Source organism: Anoplophora glabripennis, unplaced genomic scaffold, assembly GCF_000390285.2.
Source record: "Anoplophora glabripennis isolate ALB-LARVAE unplaced genomic scaffold, Agla_2.0 scaffold1759, whole genome shotgun sequence".
Classification (NCBI taxonomy): domain Eukaryota; kingdom Metazoa; phylum Arthropoda; class Insecta; order Coleoptera; family Cerambycidae; genus Anoplophora; species Anoplophora glabripennis.
The window spans coordinates 6,277-24,735 of NW_019417853.1; the positions used below are offsets into that span (position 1 = coordinate 6,277).

General features: G+C 38.5%; 1 protein-coding gene across 1 annotated transcript in view; it reads right to left on the reverse strand.

Annotated features, from left to right (window-relative positions):
- Positions 1-11,377: 11,377 nt before the first annotated feature.
- Positions 11,378-18,459, reverse strand: part of LOC111692505 (anaphase-promoting complex subunit 7-like) — a 10,408-nt gene continuing 3,326 nt past the window's right edge. Inside the window, exons 5-6 of the mRNA XM_023456552.1 lie at positions 11,576-11,748; positions 11,378-11,518 (exon numbers count right to left, since the gene is read on the reverse strand). Coding sequence (XP_023312320.1) covers positions 11,378-11,518; positions 11,576-11,748 — 314 coding nt within the window. The remainder of the gene's footprint in view (positions 11,519-11,575; positions 11,749-18,459) is intronic.

Consider the following 18,459-nt stretch of genomic DNA (forward strand, 5'->3'; position numbering starts at 1 on the left):
ACGAACTATATGAATTGGACTGGCGCACAATGACATAGAATCGCGTATAATGCCGTTGTCTTTTAAATTTTGTATCATCGTTTTAACTTTTTGTCTTTGACTATGTGGTAGCCTGTAAGGTCTATACGTGACGGATCAATCATCGTTTAAATAAATTTTCATTTTGGTTAAATGGGTGGTCCCCAATTCCGCAGACTTTCAGAGAAAGTTTTTCTATATTTATTGACAAGTTGCAATAATTTCAATTTAATTTCGTGCGGCACCTGTACATCTACGTTCAAATCATTTTTCTGAAATTGCTTATAATCGGATTGCATTTTAACATTACAAACGCTTACCTCATTATCATTATCCACTTGTTTTTCGGCAACACATTCATCGGCTCGAACTAGAACTGGACCTGCTTTCAAATTAAGTGCAAAGTCTGCAGTATTTGCAATCAATAGCACTCCATTTTGTGGTTGAAGGACACATCGTCCAATATGATAACGGCTTCTCTCGAAACTACGCGCTGTAGCTTCTACATAAGCGGCCCCATTGTATTCGTCATGGGTTGTGACATTCACATAGCCCACAAATTTCGGCGGTATCACTGTAGCCTCTTTAGCCCAGATAGGAATTTTCCTATCTTTGTTACAAATATCTAAATTGAATAAATCAGCGTCTGATTTGTTATACAATTTCACTAGATCGCCGTTAACTACCATCACTACGTTAGGATGATTAATATATGGCTGTCCCACGAGTATAGGGATATGTTGCACGTGACTTGGCACCACAAGTACTTCTACCGTTATTTTAACCTCTTGAATTTCAAGGGCCACAGTAGCTGCTCCAATAACACTCACACTTCCACCTGCATATCCTCTAAGTAACGTAATACTTGGTCTGATTTCAATTTCTAATTGTTCAGCGACATCTTGTCGTAAGAGAACAGCTTCGTTGCCCGTGTCTATATATCCATTTACAACCTTTCCATTTATCGAACAATCAACAAAGTACAACTTTTGTTTAACGCCCATTGTCGGCTTAATTTCGGTCGTTGCTAATACAGTGTTAGAGTTTTTATAGTCTCCTTTCGTTCGTCGTACACAACTGTCGGTGTCATGGCCCAGACGGTTGCAGATTTTGCATTCTTTTCGTGGTAAAGGACAATTGTTCGAAAGATGTCCTCTCCGTGAACAGTTAAAACATTTATTATCCCTTCCTGAAGTGGACGTTAACGTCGACGTCTTCCGTTTCGGATAATGACCTCCATTAAATCTATTTCTTTAAAATTTATCATTCCGAACGTGTAACTTGTCTATTTGACTTCTTTCATATGTTCTCTCAGCCCGTCCACGTCTTGTTTCATTTAATGTAGACAGATATTCCTCATATAAACTTTCGGGTGTCAAGTACCGTCCTGCCCGGGCTGAATTTTGCACAGCTGGGTCATGTAACCCATCTATGATGCATGACACTGCCTTTTTTCCAGTGATTTCACAGAGTTGCAACAACTCCATTTTGCTGTAGTAATACGTTGCCATGTCCTCGTGAGGGAACTTTTCCCTCTGTAGCAACCGTCGTAAAGCAGTCGCATAATCTACATGTTCTGGGAAAGCACGCTGAAGAAGTTTCTTCCATTCATTCCAGTCGTAGTCATAATCATTGAGATTGTCGTACCATGTTTTTGCTAAACCGCGCAATCTTGCTTGCATGAAATAAATTTTTGTAACATCGTCCCAACCGTGAATTTGTCCCAGTTGATCAATTTTATACAGCCACTTTAAAACATTGTATTTTGAGATTTGAGGATCAAACGGTGGTACACAATCTTCTCGCGGTAATATTTTAGTCTTTTTCGTATAGTCACAGGCATTTGAGGCTGAAGTCTCTGAAGCACTTGATTTACCTGTACGCACAAGTGTTTCCACAAGTAGTTCCAATCTTGTTAATCGTTCATTATCTTCCTGAATACGCGATACCTTCCGTGGCGGCGAACTTTTCGAAGTCGATCCTGTATAGCGTTTTGACACCTGTCTACGTGATGTTTCTGCTCGTCGCGTCCGAGATCTGGATCGATGCTTTGTCGCGTTTTGTTGACGTTCAACACTTGTATCTTTTTCCAGTGATTTTCGCGGAGGACTTCCACATTCACTACCATCAGCATCACTTACCGGTTCACGTTCCGGTGTCCGCGACATCGCAATAATTTGCTTACACAAACTAATTGTTTACGTAGATACCACAGAATATTCGTTGTACGTGTAATTCACCCCACACCTGAACTATAATGCCTTGGGGTTGATTAATAAACGAACAAATAAATAAAACTGTAAACAATATTTATTGAATATTAAACGTCTGCTCTCTTTACAATCATTCTACAGACTCCCTGTTCCTTATCCCTTTTTCCTACATAATATATAAATATAAACATCGCTTTCAACTTACAACTATATGGCAACACATATCAGAGTGGCATCATTGGACACCCACCTGCATAAACACTCGTCCGTCATCTAGTAGACGTCTCAGTGAGTATACAGGGTGCTAACATTTNAGAAGGGAGGTCGAACCTCCACTCTCGACGAGGGCCTTCTACTGACGGAAACTGATAGCTTCGATTAATAAAACGGGCTCAACTTCTGTACCTTCAGCTCGTAAAGTCGAAATGTGCTGTCTATTTCCCAAAATAGTTTAATTCTCCATCAAACGAGAAAATACGGTATCCAGACAACCACACTACACTAGAGAATTATTTAGAGCCTCGATGAAAAAGTATCCCTTGCGGATGCTTCAAATAATGCACAAATTTTCCATCAAAGAACATGCAGCCATTTCGCCTTTGACAGTCACAGCGAGAATCAAAACGGAAACCAGAAATTGGTAGGGGGAGGGAACGAACACCGCGCGACGGAGAAATTCCTTTCAGTGGCCGTGGTACCACTGTCGCGAATTGAAAACGGACTAAGCATACGGGTGGCCGGAATTCGACCGCGGCAAGCGCGAGGAACCAAAGGTAGCGAGGTAACCAAAGAAGGCGATACAATGCGATTAAACGCTATTGTGATGATTTACGCTACCGCAAAATTAAACCGTAACAACCGGATCAAAGTGCCTGTTACGGCAAACCGTAAAAAAATATTAGACGTTATGTTTTATTATCTTTTTTCATTATTTTCTATATCTTGTTGCCTTTTACGCAAACACGCCAATGGATTTTCGTTCCCGGCACGCTTCATCCCCCTTACTAGTCCAAAAGCTAGCGATGAATCACTCTCTATAATTTCGACCGCGGAGTATAATTGTGTATATACACTAGTTAGTACGTATAGAATTATATTATCTACTTTTTAAAATTTGGTCAACAACCCTATTGTGGTTGTCACAAACATTATACTGCATTTAATTTCTAAGAAAATAAAAACAAAACAAATATAATATTAAAATTGTTGCAAATTCATATATTTCTTACAATCAGTATGTAGAGAAGGAATTCGGATTCTCATGTTACCGGTAAACGGAAAAATGGGACATGCAATACCTGAATATGTCCACCTAACAACAAGCGGTTCTCACTATATTTCAGTTAATATATTTGCCAAATCGTTATAAATATTTACCTATATAAAACTGGTGAAACATATGAGATACAATAATATTCCCGTTCAAAGATCTACACCGTTATGAACAAATAAAACAACATACCACATTTAGTCCAGGAGAATTACACATTGACATGGCTGTTGCTTGACGTAATTTGGATATTAGTAAAAATCGGTCGAAAATAGTATACACAATGAAAATATAAGGTTGCGCCAAGAAAAAAAGTTGTGCTATTTGCAGAAAAAAATAAAAACTGCAAAAATATTATAACGATTATATATGATTGTTAAGGGGTCCAAGTATGTGTAAAAAAATCAGTGCCAATTAAAATGCCTAACCCCAGCACTCACGTAAAAAATAACGACATTTCGCGCTGAAATTTAGTAACAAATTGTCTCATACCAAAACTATTAGACCGATTTTGATCGGGTTTTGGAATTTCGTTTTGTAATCGTTTAAAGTACTTACATCTACATTTATTGTAGAATTGGACAATTTCTTGCCTGTCAGTTTGACGCTTCCAAATTACCTCGATTTTCATCACTTTCTTACGCTGTTTTGGCTATTTAGCAACAAAAATATGATATGCGCAGGTATCAAAACAATTCTATCTTGTAGAAGAAATTTCATAACATACAATTTCATCAGTTATATTTTTTTCTGTAAACTGCATATTTAAGAAGTTATATTGGAAAATGTTAGAAAAAACACGTCATTTTTGAGTATTTTTGCAGTTATTACTTTTTTCTGCAAATAGCACAACTTTTTTTCTTGGCGCAACGTTATATTTTCATTGTATATATTATTTTCGACCGATTTTTACTAATATCTAATCTACGTCAAGTAACAGCCATATCTCGAAGGTTTTGAGCTTAATTCTCTTGGACTAACTAGTCGCTATCGATCTTCGTAAACAATAGATATGCACAAGCAAACTTTTCCATCGTAAGCAGAGACACAAATTATTTAGCAGCGTATATTTCCGTTATAATCACTATTTATTTATTGACTTTGCTCATGGCAATTATATACATCATAATCGTTCAAGAGATTAAACAACAGGTTGGTAAATGCCTTATAACAAATTTGAGTAAATCTTTGAAAAAAAATGTGAAACCAAGAATTTTTTCAATTTCCGAGTATTTATTATACACTTAGGAGACATATTATTGCGAAACTATTTAAACGTTAACAATCAACTACGATTTTTTCTGCATGTGTATAGTTAACATTACAAATTATTACATGGTAAATTCTACTTATAGCTGTTGTCAAGCAACTGACAGTAATAAAATAATCTCAACCGTGTAAAAAATTTTTTAATTTTACATTTTTCTATACTGACATCTTTCTCAAAATGAATTTCATAACTCATTTAGATTTTATCTCATTGAATTAAAATGTATGAAGAGAATTGAAGCTAAGTTTTAATTTTTTGTCAAAATTAGAAAAAAATCACATTTGATATTACATATTTCAGGATATATGATTTTATGCAACTCGTGCGATATTCCGGGATTTCACTTCACTTGTCCCACAAATTCACCCCTAAAACAAAGTCACACTCCCTAAGTGGTTACATAGTTATAATTCAAATGTAGGCAGTTAATAAATGCTTAGATTTAAGGTGCGAATGAACCCCAGCAATGATTGTCCAGTGATGGATATTCAACATTCGGCATTAAAAAAACGCTTTAATTAAATTCATTGTATTATATTCTGGTCACGATCACTAGCTATCATTGTCGATGTTCGTCAACACCTTAAAAACCAAGCCTTAAATTAAGATATGCCTCCCTTGTAATTTTGTGTGTACATCTATTTTCTTATAAATATATAACATTTTAAAATATACAATTTTAATGTAGAAACAAACAGTAGGTATATATGAAAATATAATACAGCCACAAAAAAGAATTTTATTTTCTATAATTTTACTCATGAATTATAGATATATAGAAATTGTAATTTTATAAAGTGATAATCACATTTTTGGAGATACAATACAACTTGGATATCAAACGTTATCGCCAACCACTCTCTACTCTATTATTTCATTTTAAAACATTTTATTTCCTAACGATTATTAATTTTCTAATGTTCTCCAACGCCTTCACTGAAAAAAAAATAAAAATTAAAAACAAATTATCAGTAGTTATACAGAAATAAAGTCCTGTTATACAAAGTTGAACAATATTTAGTTTTTATTTTTTTAGTTATTTATTACTTTACGCTAACAATTTCAGGAAAAAAATGGAAGAAATATATTAAAGAGAAATATAACACTATCGAGTTTATTTACTCAATATATATGATTTAGTTAAAAATATGTATTAATACGTACCTACAAGACAAATATGGATTAAATAACAGTTATAAAATTTTGTTTAAAACGTTTTCAAAATCTTCAATAGATATCGTTTATCAATTATTAGGGTGATTATAAAAGTATTTTTGAACGGACATTTCTTTTTATGCATCATCCTATTTCGTCATAGAAGTCCCCAAAAAGTAAAGGATTTAAGTTTTCAATACTGCAAAACGATCCATTAGATCTCAAGAATTTCAACTTTCACGAATTTGCTTAATAATTTGCTTTAAGTGTGGTTGTGTTTAATGGCTCTCCTCAAATTTATAAATTTAAGTGTGTTCCTGACTTAATCAATCAGTTCAAAAGTAGTATTCTGGTGGATTATAAACAGTCAATTATGGGACCCAAAAAAGAAGGTGGTGAAACTTTAAATAAATCTATTGTTGAAACAATTGAAAAATGTTTAATTGAAAACTCTGTGCTAATAAAAAGGATAGCAGATCTGGCAGTACAGGAAATTAAATAATAGATAGAGATTACTCTAAAAAATTTTCAAGATAAGCTAGATTCCATCGTCAGTGAAAACAAAAACTGCAGGAAGATATAATTTTTTTGAAACAGACCGCCAAAAGAAATAATATACGTATCGCCGGTGTGAAAGAATAGAATAATGAAAACTTATAATTAAAGGTTGTTGAACTTCTACAACAAAAATTAGATGTAAATGTACGCTCGGAGGATATCAGCTGTTATAGAAATAAGAAATAGGACAACAGAAAATCTCGAGCACCTAGGAGTATAATTGTTAAGTTCGACACTTTTGAAAATAAACAACTTGTTTTAAAGAATAGAAGTAAATTAAAAAATAGTAAATGTCGTATTAGGTCATGCGAGCACGCTCCAGGTTTTTACAACGCTCAGTATATGTCCCGACAGCGTCCCGTCACCGAGGACCTGCCAGGAGCGTCTAGCATGGGAAGGAGGCGAAACAGCCAATTTCACCTCACTTTCCATTCCGAAGCATTAATACACAACGGTAGGAAAATTTGCCAAAACCGGGCAAATGTAAAAAGCCGCCACGGTTACGAATTCAATCACCGTAGGCCGGGCAAATGTAAAAAGCCGCCACGGTCCAAAACCATCGGACTCGATGCCGCCCTAACCAGCAGAGAGCGACTCCGCATCTCCACGCGGACGTTGCCTGTCGATATTAGACTGACCCGTTAGGCGATAGCGCTACCGAAGTCCGATTACAAAGTTTCACCTCAGTTTCCAATTTATCCAGCATCGCGGCCGATCCAGTCCGGGTTCGCGAATCAGAGACGAATCCCGGCGCGCCCCAGGACGATGTTTGGAAACGGCGGAACCAGGGAAATCACCTACCTTTCGAATGGTACGGACGCTATCGCCTATAACTCAGAAACCAATGGAGGGATCGCGCTGAAAATAAAATACCCCATAGCAGGCCACGACGACAAGATGTGGTAAAAATCTCGTCCGAATCGTATGAGCCATTAGGCCGTTAGGAATGGAAATGTGGATTCAACGATCTTCCCGTTTTCCACCATTCCGTCCATACGATCTCGGTCAGACCCAGAACGGTGGTAGAGCATCGCTCTACAATGCTCTCCACCGAATTCGAGCAGAATCGCCCGACGGACAGAGGCCAGACGGAAATTCACCTCACTTTCGAATTTTTCCGTCGATGGGCCAGAAAGGCCGCCAAGCGAGGATTCCACCGCTCCGCAACCACGATTCCCGTCTTCGACCACTCCAGCACCGTCCAGAAGCCGAATTTCCGACAAATCGGAAAATCTATAGACTTTCCGATCCTAAGGACCTTCTGGCTCCTAATTAAGATTACGACGCCGATTCCAAAAATCGAGTTTTAAAAATTCTAGATAAATCCAAAAGGGTCAAAATCAAACAGCGCCCTCAAAAAAGGGTCACTTTTTTCTAGAATTTAGGCGAAGAAGAATGGAAGTCGTCCGGCGATTATGGGGACATCGGTGGAAATCCAGGATTTGGGGTTGAACGTCTACTGGAACCAGTGTCCAGCCAGTGTGAGTGCACGATGTGTCTTTTTAAATCTTTCTTAAAATTTTCTTCCCATTCTCATACGCTCAAAATTTAGCATTTGTTGCATTGTATACATATATGTACCTATTTGTAAATTATATATTAAAACAATAAACCATTGTGAAAAATCAGTATCGTTCTGATTCAATTACTTGTTCATTTCGATACCCCATAACGAGACCGGTTCTCGCGCTTGCCTCACAAGCCATTCCGCCCAGAGTTTGCCCACCTCCGGCGAAGAGCCGATCCGACAGCCAACGGCTCCGTCGAGACCTCGCGTCGCGATCGTGGTACATTTCAGGCTCCGTCGAAACCTGCATTCCGTCTAGACTGACCACCTACGACGAAGGCCCTGTTTCCGACTGTACCGGCTCCGTCGAGACCTGTACCTCGGAACAGCGGTTGATAGGCTCTATTGAGACCGCCAATTCACTGCGCTTACCACTAGGTAACGCAGGCCAAATTTCACGGCTCCGTTGAGACCGCATTCTAATTTATTTTAAAGCCAGTGCAAAGACTATAGAGCCAAGCTCGCAAAATATTTCCAAGGGTAAGATGAGACTCACCAGTGCGTCGACAAGTGCTACGATGAGCTATCTCGACTCCCAAACTTATAAATTAGATCGTAACTTCCTCTGAAACCCTGAACTAGACGAGTCCTCGTCGAGAAGGAACGGAGATCCCAGCTTACCATCCCTGCCTGCGACGATCGCTACGAGCAGCGGGGTAGTGAAGGTGGAAGCTGAAACCGGTGACACGGATCGCCCTCACGCCCGTCTGCCGGTGGTTTATTCCCCGGCCTTCTGGGTGAAAGAGGAACAGGACTCCGTATCCAGCCCAAATCGTATCTGTATGCTCCGTGAAGAGTCCGAGGGACCGACGTCGGTAACCGAGCGAGGGACGCGGCGCGGCGTCGCCAACGTGCCTTAGTGTAAGTTTATGTTGGAGCGGCACGCCAAGCCACGACAAAAGCTAGGCGCCTAGCCACGACTATTCAATGTATACATTCTTATGGAAGTGTTCATAGTGGAGTACTAAAACCAAGTACTAAACGCTTGGCTCCGCGCACCGAGCCAGGCGCTAGAGCAAAGAATCTAGCAAGGTATTATTTGAGCGCGGCGCGCTGATCGACGTTCTGTTTTTGACTGGAATAAAGATGTTTTTCTCTATTATTATTATTATATAGATTTAAAAATCGAACTGGAAATTTTCTTAATTCTGGGTAGAGATGATGAAACTCTCCAAATACTTTTCGTCCCCGGTTTATGGGATGTACACAGCATTTCCTTTTTTGTATGCTATTAAGCAAACACCATTTATTAGCAGTCGATTCTAACATAATTTCATCATCAGATGAAGACGACGAGTCGGTGTACATATTAATATGATTTTCAGCTTAAAACTGGGGCCAAGACGTTACAAAACTGAAATATATAGACCAGAAGAGTACCTGGCGCTTCGCTCCAACATGTTCAACTGTCGCACTCCTCGTAGCATTTCTCTAGGTCCTTAGCGTATAGCTCGGCCCGTGGCTTATGTCGTAGCTTGGCGTGCCGCTCCAACATAAACTTGCACTTACACACTTAGGTCCGCTACCTCGGAGAGTCCTAATACCGGCTCGACCATCCCTTCGGGCGCCCCCACAGCAACAGACGATACCAACGACGAGGCGGGCCTACCGCAACACCGGGTAGGTCCAGGGAGTGGCGAACTCCACCGCGACATCCGCAGCAGGGGTCGAACCGCGTGGGCGGCATCACCAGCCATCCACCCCCTGCAGACCGATGTTGCGGGACGGGTAGCTATTCCTATTATTGACTTCGATGTCGGTTTACGACATGGTACTGGGAGTGGAGGTCGAACTCCACGGGGAGCTTCTACGTCTTCCCGAACTTCACGACCCGGTGCCATGGAAGAAACCGACGGAGCGGAGTTGAGAAAGGGTGGCGAATCGCTTCGTGGCGTCCAAGAGGCAAGTCGGATGACTAGTTCGACGTCTCCTCCGAGGGCCCACGAAACCGGTGTCGTCACCGAGGAGGTCAAGGTACGACATAAAGTATTCATCTCTGAAGATCTAATAATAAATAATGTAATTCTATTAAATGAAGCAAAGAAAAAGTTTGGGAACAAGAAAGCTTGGTCTATGGATGAAAATATCTTTGTACAGGGGAATAATGGCAAAATCAAAGTTAAGAATATTGAAGATTTGAACTCCATTGTAATTATTTAATCTTTTTTACTTTTTACTACTACTATTTTTTTCCGTTAAATGGCGAGTTATACTGCACTTTTCTGTTAATATTTGAATAAGTTAATATTTCTCATCTATTATACAGGATGATTTTTAAGTTGGGTAAATCCTTCTACCGCCAAATAAAGCTAAGAAAAATAAATATTTTTACCTTTACCACTTTTTCGGCTCAATATATCAATATTAACGAAAGTACAGGTGGTTAAAGTTTTGTTTAAAAATTTTAAAAATGAATTTTTTTCACGAAACCGCTTGTGATATGTTAATGAAATTTTACAAGCGTTGATAACTCCAAAAGTCGCATATTATTCGATAAGCAGAATATTTCTAAATCTATCAGTGGCGCACGTACCAACAGATAATTCAATATTTTTTTAAGAAAAAATGGTAAACTACTGTTTTTTCGAAATATAAAAATAATTTTTGATTTCTCTGTTCAGTTCTGAAGAAGAAAGCTCTCTTGAGTTTTTTTCACACGACACAGTTTTCAAATAAAAAAAAGAAATAATTTTATTCCACATTCAAAATCAAATGTAACTTTAATTCAAAATTACTTAAGTAGGTACGTTACGAAAATTTTACTAAACTTAATCTAACTGATATGCTCAAAATGAGCTCCATTTACTTCGACGCATAGTTCAGCTCGACGTAACCACTGTTCAGTCACCGCGCGAAGTAAAGAAACTGGTTTCCCTCTAATCGTAATAGCAGCCTCCTCTATGCGTCCAATCAATTCTTCCACTGTTTCCACAGGAATTTGGTACACTAAGGATTTCATGTAGCCCCCACAAAAAAGTCACATGGAGTCAGATCTGGAGATCTCGGAGGCCACTCCACTGGACCACCTCGACCAATCCATTTATTTCGAAAAGTATTGTCCAAGAACAATCGTACCTCCCTACTGAAGTGGGGGGGTGCCCCGACTTGCAGAAGCCACATGTTTTGCCTAACGTACAATGGCAGTTCCTCCAAGAGAACTGGCAGTTCATTTTGCAAGAAGTTTAAATAATTTTCGCCCGTTAAACGATCTGGTAAAATATGTGGTCCAATGAGCATTCCATTCACAAGTCGTGCCCATACATTGACGGAAAATCGATGTTGAAAATTGGTTCTTCAATAGACCAAAGGTGCATATCTCGGAAGTATTAAGTATTTATACCGTTACGAGTGAATTGTGCTTCGTCCATAGCTAAAATGGTTTTAGTAAAATGTTCATCATCTGCATGCTTTTGTAAAAGCCATTCACAGAATTGAACTCTGCGTGGATGATCGGTAGGTTGTAGCGCCTGTACACGTTGAACGTGAAAAGGGTATAACTGATTTTCGCGTAATGTTCTCCATACCTTGGTTTGACTCACTTCGACCTGTCTTGCAATTTCCCGAGTGCTTCTTGTTGGGTCTTCCTCGATAAGATGTAAAACTTGATCTTCGATTTGAACATTTTCACGTTGTCGGGGTCTCCATGCATGACCTCCGCGGTGTTTCTTTAATTTACCAGTTTCTCTGGCTCTTTGAACTAAATTGAGAAATTGTCGGTGTGAAGGACTGACTCGCAACGGAAATCGTTCAGCGTATAAGCGAGATGTAGCAGCGGCATTTGTACTACACTCCCCGTAAATAATCAGCATATCAACTAATTCATTATTTTTTGAATAAACATAAGGCATGTTTGTATTGGTACTTTAATAATGTTACGGAAGCAATTAAATTGACAGAACATTGGTTGACAATAGGAATAAACAAAAACAAAATGTGAAAAAGTGTGATTTGATTTTGAATTAAAGTTACATTTGATTTTTAATGTGGAATAAAACTATTTCTTTTTTTATTTGAATACTATGAGTCGTGTGAAAAAAACTCAAGAGAGCTTTCTTCTTCAGAACTAAACAGAGAAATCAAAAATTATTTTTATGTTTCGAAAAAACAGTAGCGTACCATTTTTTCTTAAAAAATATTGAATTATCTGTTGGTACGTGCGCCACTGATAGATTTAGAAATATCCTGTTTATCGAATAATATGCGACTTTTGGAGTTATCAACGCCTGTAAAATTTCATTAACATATCACAAGCGGTTTCGTAGAAAAAAATTCATTTTTAAAAATTTTAAACAAAACTTTAACACCCTGTACTTTCGTTAATATTGATATTTTGAAAAAGCGGTAAAGGAAAAAAATATTTATTTTTCTTAGCTTTATTTGGCGGTAGAAGGATTTACCCAACTTAAAAATCACCCTGTATATTTATTTATTTTTTGTAGATTAATATTTATTGTTATTTTTACTTTATAATTTGTTTTTTTTAACATAATAATTAGAATTAAAATACCTTCCTATTCTGAAATAATTTGAATTGCTTAATATTATTGTAGTATAAACTTTTAAATTTGCTAGTCTCAAATTTCTTTACTTAACTTAAATTTCAGTGTATTTAACCCATTATTCAATATGCAAAATTTTAAGATTGGTCATATGAATGTTAGATCTCTTGTAGGTGGTTCTGATATCTTAAAAAATTATATAGTTAATGAGAATTTTGCTTTATTTACGGTGTCTGAAATATGGTTAAGAGAACGTAACAGTGATGACATGTTTCTGATACCTGATTATACATTTATTCATAAGGATAGAAAAGGTAGAGGCGGTGGTGTGGGATTCTTTATAAAAAAATCACTAAAACTATATATTTGGTCTTATAATTAATTAAAAAATAATATAACCAGGCTAAAAGTATATTTATTACTCAGTATCTTTTAGTACATTTCTCTACAAGCACAAGCTACCAGTCAAAGACGTAAAAAAAAACAAGAACAAGTGCTACGCTTGGTTATACTTTTCTTTGTTTTAAAAAAACTATTTGTACAAAAAATATACACATAAATAAAAAAAGAGAAAAGGGGAAAAAATAATAAATAAACAAAAAAAACGTAGAGGTAGTTTGGAAGCGTAAGTACGTAACAAAGATGCCGACAAATCACTCGGCCTGAAGGGTATAGGTTCAATAAAATATTTTAAATACAGATATCAAAATCTAGGGCGCCACTAGCAATAAAACGCAACCAGCAATAAAACGCAACCCTGCTAGGAGGTTCCCAGATTGACCGGTTTTCCAAACTACGACTCTTTTTTTGCAATTAAAGTTAAAGTGTTAAAGTAAAGTGATGTAAACACAACAAAAAAAAATAAAAATAAATACCATATGAAAATCTTCCGATATAGGAGAATTTTTATTAAAAGAAATAAATAGATAATTTAAATAAATATGTATGTGGACAGATATTGTTATATTTACGGCTACTTTAATAAAGATAGTTAAATTTAAGTAGGTACTATCTTTAGAATTTCAGGCGTGCCAATCGTGATCACGTAAGGCGTACAATCAAATATTCTAATCACATAAATACACTTAATTCAAGAAATGGCATTAAAAAATGTAAATATAAATGCACATAAATATCGCTAAACTTATTTGAAATACAGACCAACAATCTTATTACTATGACATAAAAATAAGGAAATGTATATTTAAACACATTAAAAAAAACTATTATAATATATGTTGTATTCAGTTGCATAGATGTTAAAAAAAACTTAGCGAATAAATTTTCGAATTTGCACCAATAGACTTTCCGTAGCAAACTTGATAATCAAAGTTACAATAAAAAAAAAGAATAATAATAACGAAAAAATCTGACCTTTGCAATGGCAATGACAAATTGCTGATCTTACAATATTCCGGGAGAGGCGAATGCTGCTTTCCTAGTTGGATCCACTTGTCCTTATATAAGCGACGTCAACCAAATCGGAGTATAACAATCCGACATTGAATAACTAGCCCCAAGTGCGAGACAGCCAGTATAAAGGTGGAAGAATAGGTTCGAACGAACGAATAGGTAAATTCACGAAGCCCTAAAATAGCACGAATAATAAATGTCTTTTCTTTTTTTTTGAGATTATCACACCTAAGGCTCACACAAAAGGTTTAAATGGTTGAAAGTAGGGTAAAATAAACTTACTCAAGGATATAAGGCGGCTTCAATTGTAATCCAATCTGGTATCTGGGATAAATATCTAAATGTACATAGATATATATTTCAGTGGTTCGTTAGAACTATCCTATTGGCTATAATATGAGCATCCTGTAGATTAAGGAAATAATAGTTAGAATAAGAACCACGTGGGCCAGAAAAGATTACTTACAGATCAATTGCTTTAGAATCCGACATAAGTCGTGAACTGTGATTATAGTCACACCAATACATAAATCACATTCAAAAGTGAATTTCGATAAAACTCCCAACTATATTGGAATGCACAAATCGGCACAGAACAACGAAATTCGCTTAACAACAACTGCCTGAATACTCGATAGGAAAAATCCTCGAACCTCGACCAGCAACCTTTTTGTGTGTCCAAAGAAATGTAGATAACTAACGCGGGGACAGCGTATGCGGAAGCAGAAGCATTCACGTTACATTTTTAATAAAATTTTCTTTTTATTAAACGCTCTGAGCTAATGAACTGAATTAATTAACTAGAATTGTAATTATTTATATTTACTTTAAAATGCGATTAGGAAAGAAAAAAAAATGAGTAAGATAAAAGTGCAACGTAACAAATCCCCCCCTTACTTCCTAGAGAATTTCCTAGAAATTCTCACTGTTCTAGATCATCTTGGTCAAGCGCATGTTTAAGATCTTTAACGTTCCAAATTCCTTTCAAGTTGCCTTCCAGATCTTTTAATTGGTAGGTAAATGGAGATACACGCTTATGAATAACGAAAGGACCAATGAACTTAGGTGCTAATTTAGCCGTATAATATTTTGAAGCATCAGATAATACAAAATTNGTAGGTTGAACCTCGTCCCGAGTATCTGTGGGTGACCCACTTCGTGGTAACTCTTGGTTGCTACTCGGATCCGCGAGTGCGTCGTGAGGGGTGGTCGAGATGGTGCCAGTAACTCGCGTAGCAGCGGACCTCAACGCGTACGGCGCTGTGGCTGCGCCGTGCCGCGTACTTCCGCGAGCCACCATCTTCGGTCCCTCAGACTCTTCGCGGAGCATCGATATAGCGTTGGCAGAAGAGGCCATTTCCTCTTTCACCCCGAATGTCGAGAGATCTTTCGCCGGCAAACAGGTGTGAGGGCAGTCCGTGTAACCGCTGGTCTCTCCGATTGGGGACGAGGTCTCGTCCAGCTCAGTCTTGATCATAGAATCACGATCTAATTTATTATTTGTAGTATTACCTTGGAGGGCACTAATCCTCGTAGCACTGGATATCGAAGTCGCGTCGCAGGGGTTCATCTTCCCCGTACGACAATGTCGGAGCAAGCTCTTTTGCTCCGAAAGTCTTGTAGTAGCCTGGTAGCAAGTCTTGTAGAAAGCACTGACTCTACTATTAAATGTGGGTCTCTCGAGGGAGCCCTAGAAGCAAGGACAACTTCTTCACGTCGAGGAATGGCAGCCTCGACGGAAGCCTCGTGAAGCGAGCCTGTGAACTTGAGCTCCAAAGTTCTTGAGCTTGATTAACAGACAATAAAGATTCACAATTTAACATATACAAGTTATTTACCATGAATAAGATTTGTTACAATTCGTTCTGTATCGCTTTCCGTCTCATGTACTCCCACTGAAGTACTGCAATCGTCAAAAGTAGACGTTCAGTCGCTTTTTTGATTTCTCCATACTTTTAGCGGACCGGGCTTGAATTGTCCGCCAAAATTTCCAGCAAAAATAATCCATCGTCCCCGTCAACGTCGGGACTCGTTCCCCTCTGGCCTCTCCGGATAGTCGATGTCTGCGTCGGGGATTTTGGAGTTTTTTCCCGGTTTGGAAAAAACTCTATCCACGGTCTCGGCTTGGGCTGCCGAGCATTGCATCCAACCGCCAGAGCGGTGGGACCTTCGGAAGACGGTCCTTTCGGCCCAAAGACAGGAAAATTGGAAACATCGGTGAAATTTTCCCCGTCTTCGTAAAAAGGCTTACGGGGGTCTTATTACTGGATGGATTGTCGTGAAATTTTATGAGTAGATGCACGGCATGACATAGTGCCGTGGTTGGAGGGTTCGGCCGAGATCGCGCGGATACTTTCGGCGGTAGCTATGAGGACGTGAAAACCTATTATGGCTTAACTGGCCGTTAGTAGTCGCACGATTCGGCTCGAATTTGAATATGACAACCACCTAGCGATACTCTAGTGTGGTTGGAGGGTTCGGCCGAGATCGAACACATTTTGAAGACTCACACTTTGTACGTGATCTTTAAGCAGAGCTATTAAGTTTATCATCAAGAAAAAGACTTAAAGAAAACAGATTAAATGTTAAATTTTTAGTTTAACTGATTGTATTCACTTCAAAAGGACTAAATTTATTGTTATTGTTGTATAACAAATTGATGTGATTGTTAGAAAAGCGATTGGAAATTTTAAGTAGGTATCTATCGAAATGTGATTTTAATATTTTTGTAAACTTGATAATTTTTCAAAAATAATGTTTTCAAAAATAAATAATGTCAAAAGTTCTGTGCGATTAACTTTTCCTCTTCTTCCTTTCCTTTTATTCCCCCATAGTCCATTTAACTCCGAACACCGAAAAAAACTCTTTCAAAGCTAAAAACTACTGTATAGGTAGTTTACTTGTAAAAACTTCAACTGTAAAACTGTAGTTGGTAAGTACAAAAATAAATTATGTTGCAGCCTATCAAAAAGTACTTTGGTAAGTTGTTTGAAAAAGACAAAAGAAGATACAATAACATCATATAAACTGTACACAGTTTTTATTTTGGAGCCAAGAGAATATTAAGATAAGTCTAAATTGTTTATATATTCACTTCCCCTCTTCATTTTATTAGAGTTTATGGATATTAATAGATATCTGTAATAAAATTAACACAAATTTTAGGTTAATTATGTAACCAAACGTCAAAAATGGTGACCGATCGTGATGTGTATTCAAGACAATTTCACATTTTATCCATTTATTTCCAAATTCCAGTGTAAAGGTTCAGTTTGTATAAAAAGGTAACATTTTAGACTCAAAATACCTGTTAATTAACCATAATCACAACTGATTAAATTTATTATTTTATGTTAAAAGGAGCGTGGTACAAGAAAAGTGACAATTTTAAATTTGCCTCTTATTTTTTTATGGGAAATGTAATGAGTTAGAAAGAGGTGATGGTTGAACGAAGATAAACTGAGGTATTTGGTGACGTATTTGTTTTTTATTGGCTGATTGACTTATGCGGGGACCGCGCCATTATTCCATGGCTAGAAATTGGCCTCAATGATTTGGGATCGAGGGGGATTATCCCTCTTTTTGCTGCCTCATCTCGTGTAGGCCTGGACAGCCTTCGTAGGTGGGCCCCATCCGTCGTCTACCCCGACCGCAAATGCGGCCGGTGTAGGCGCTTTGTGGGACCTCCTTTTGTCCTGGCTGGGCCCCGCCGGCTAGGGCCCTTTCTTCTGGCGCTCTTCTTGCTTCGCCGGCTCCTCTGTGTAAACCCCGGGGATAGTGTCATGTTTATGTGTGGTATGGTTGGGTAGGGTAGTGCGGCTATGCAGGCAGCCTGGGACGCGCTTTGCTAAGTTGGCCCTTAGCCCAGCGCGGGAGGGGAGGGGAATAGGAGGGTACGTGGGGTGCGTATGTGTGTGTGTGTGTCGTTGTCTTCGTTTCTTGATCCTGGCTGTATCTGAAACAGAAAAGGTTAGCGGGAAGGGGGGGGGGAGTCGTTGGGGTGGTCACCCAGGGTCAAAAAGTTGGTGTCTAGGTCTTTTGTGTTTGTCGGTCACGTCGGTTACGTAGTCAACGGCTTGCCTGAGGAGGGGATTGTCATGTCTAGCGGCTACGTCAAATCGTTTCTCCGCGTTTTGTCTTATTGTCTGTGTAGCGTTTGTGTATTGTAAGTCTCGTAATATGTCAGTGTTTCTTACGTACCAGGGCGCGTCGGTGGCCGTGCGGAGGGCTATGTTTTCCACAGCCTGTAATGACTTTAAGTGGCTTTTTGCCGCGTGACCCCACGCCGTGGAGGCGTAGGTTAGCTGCGGTTGAAGTACCACCTTGATAAGCGTTCGCTTATTCCTTAAACTGAGGGTGTTTCCACCTTTGAGTAAGGGATAGAGCCTAGCCCTGGTGGTCTTCGCTCGCGCCACCGTCTCCACGATGTGCGGTTTCCACGTGAGACGCTGGTCCATCGTCACGCCCAGGTATCGTGTTTGTCGATTCCAGGAGAT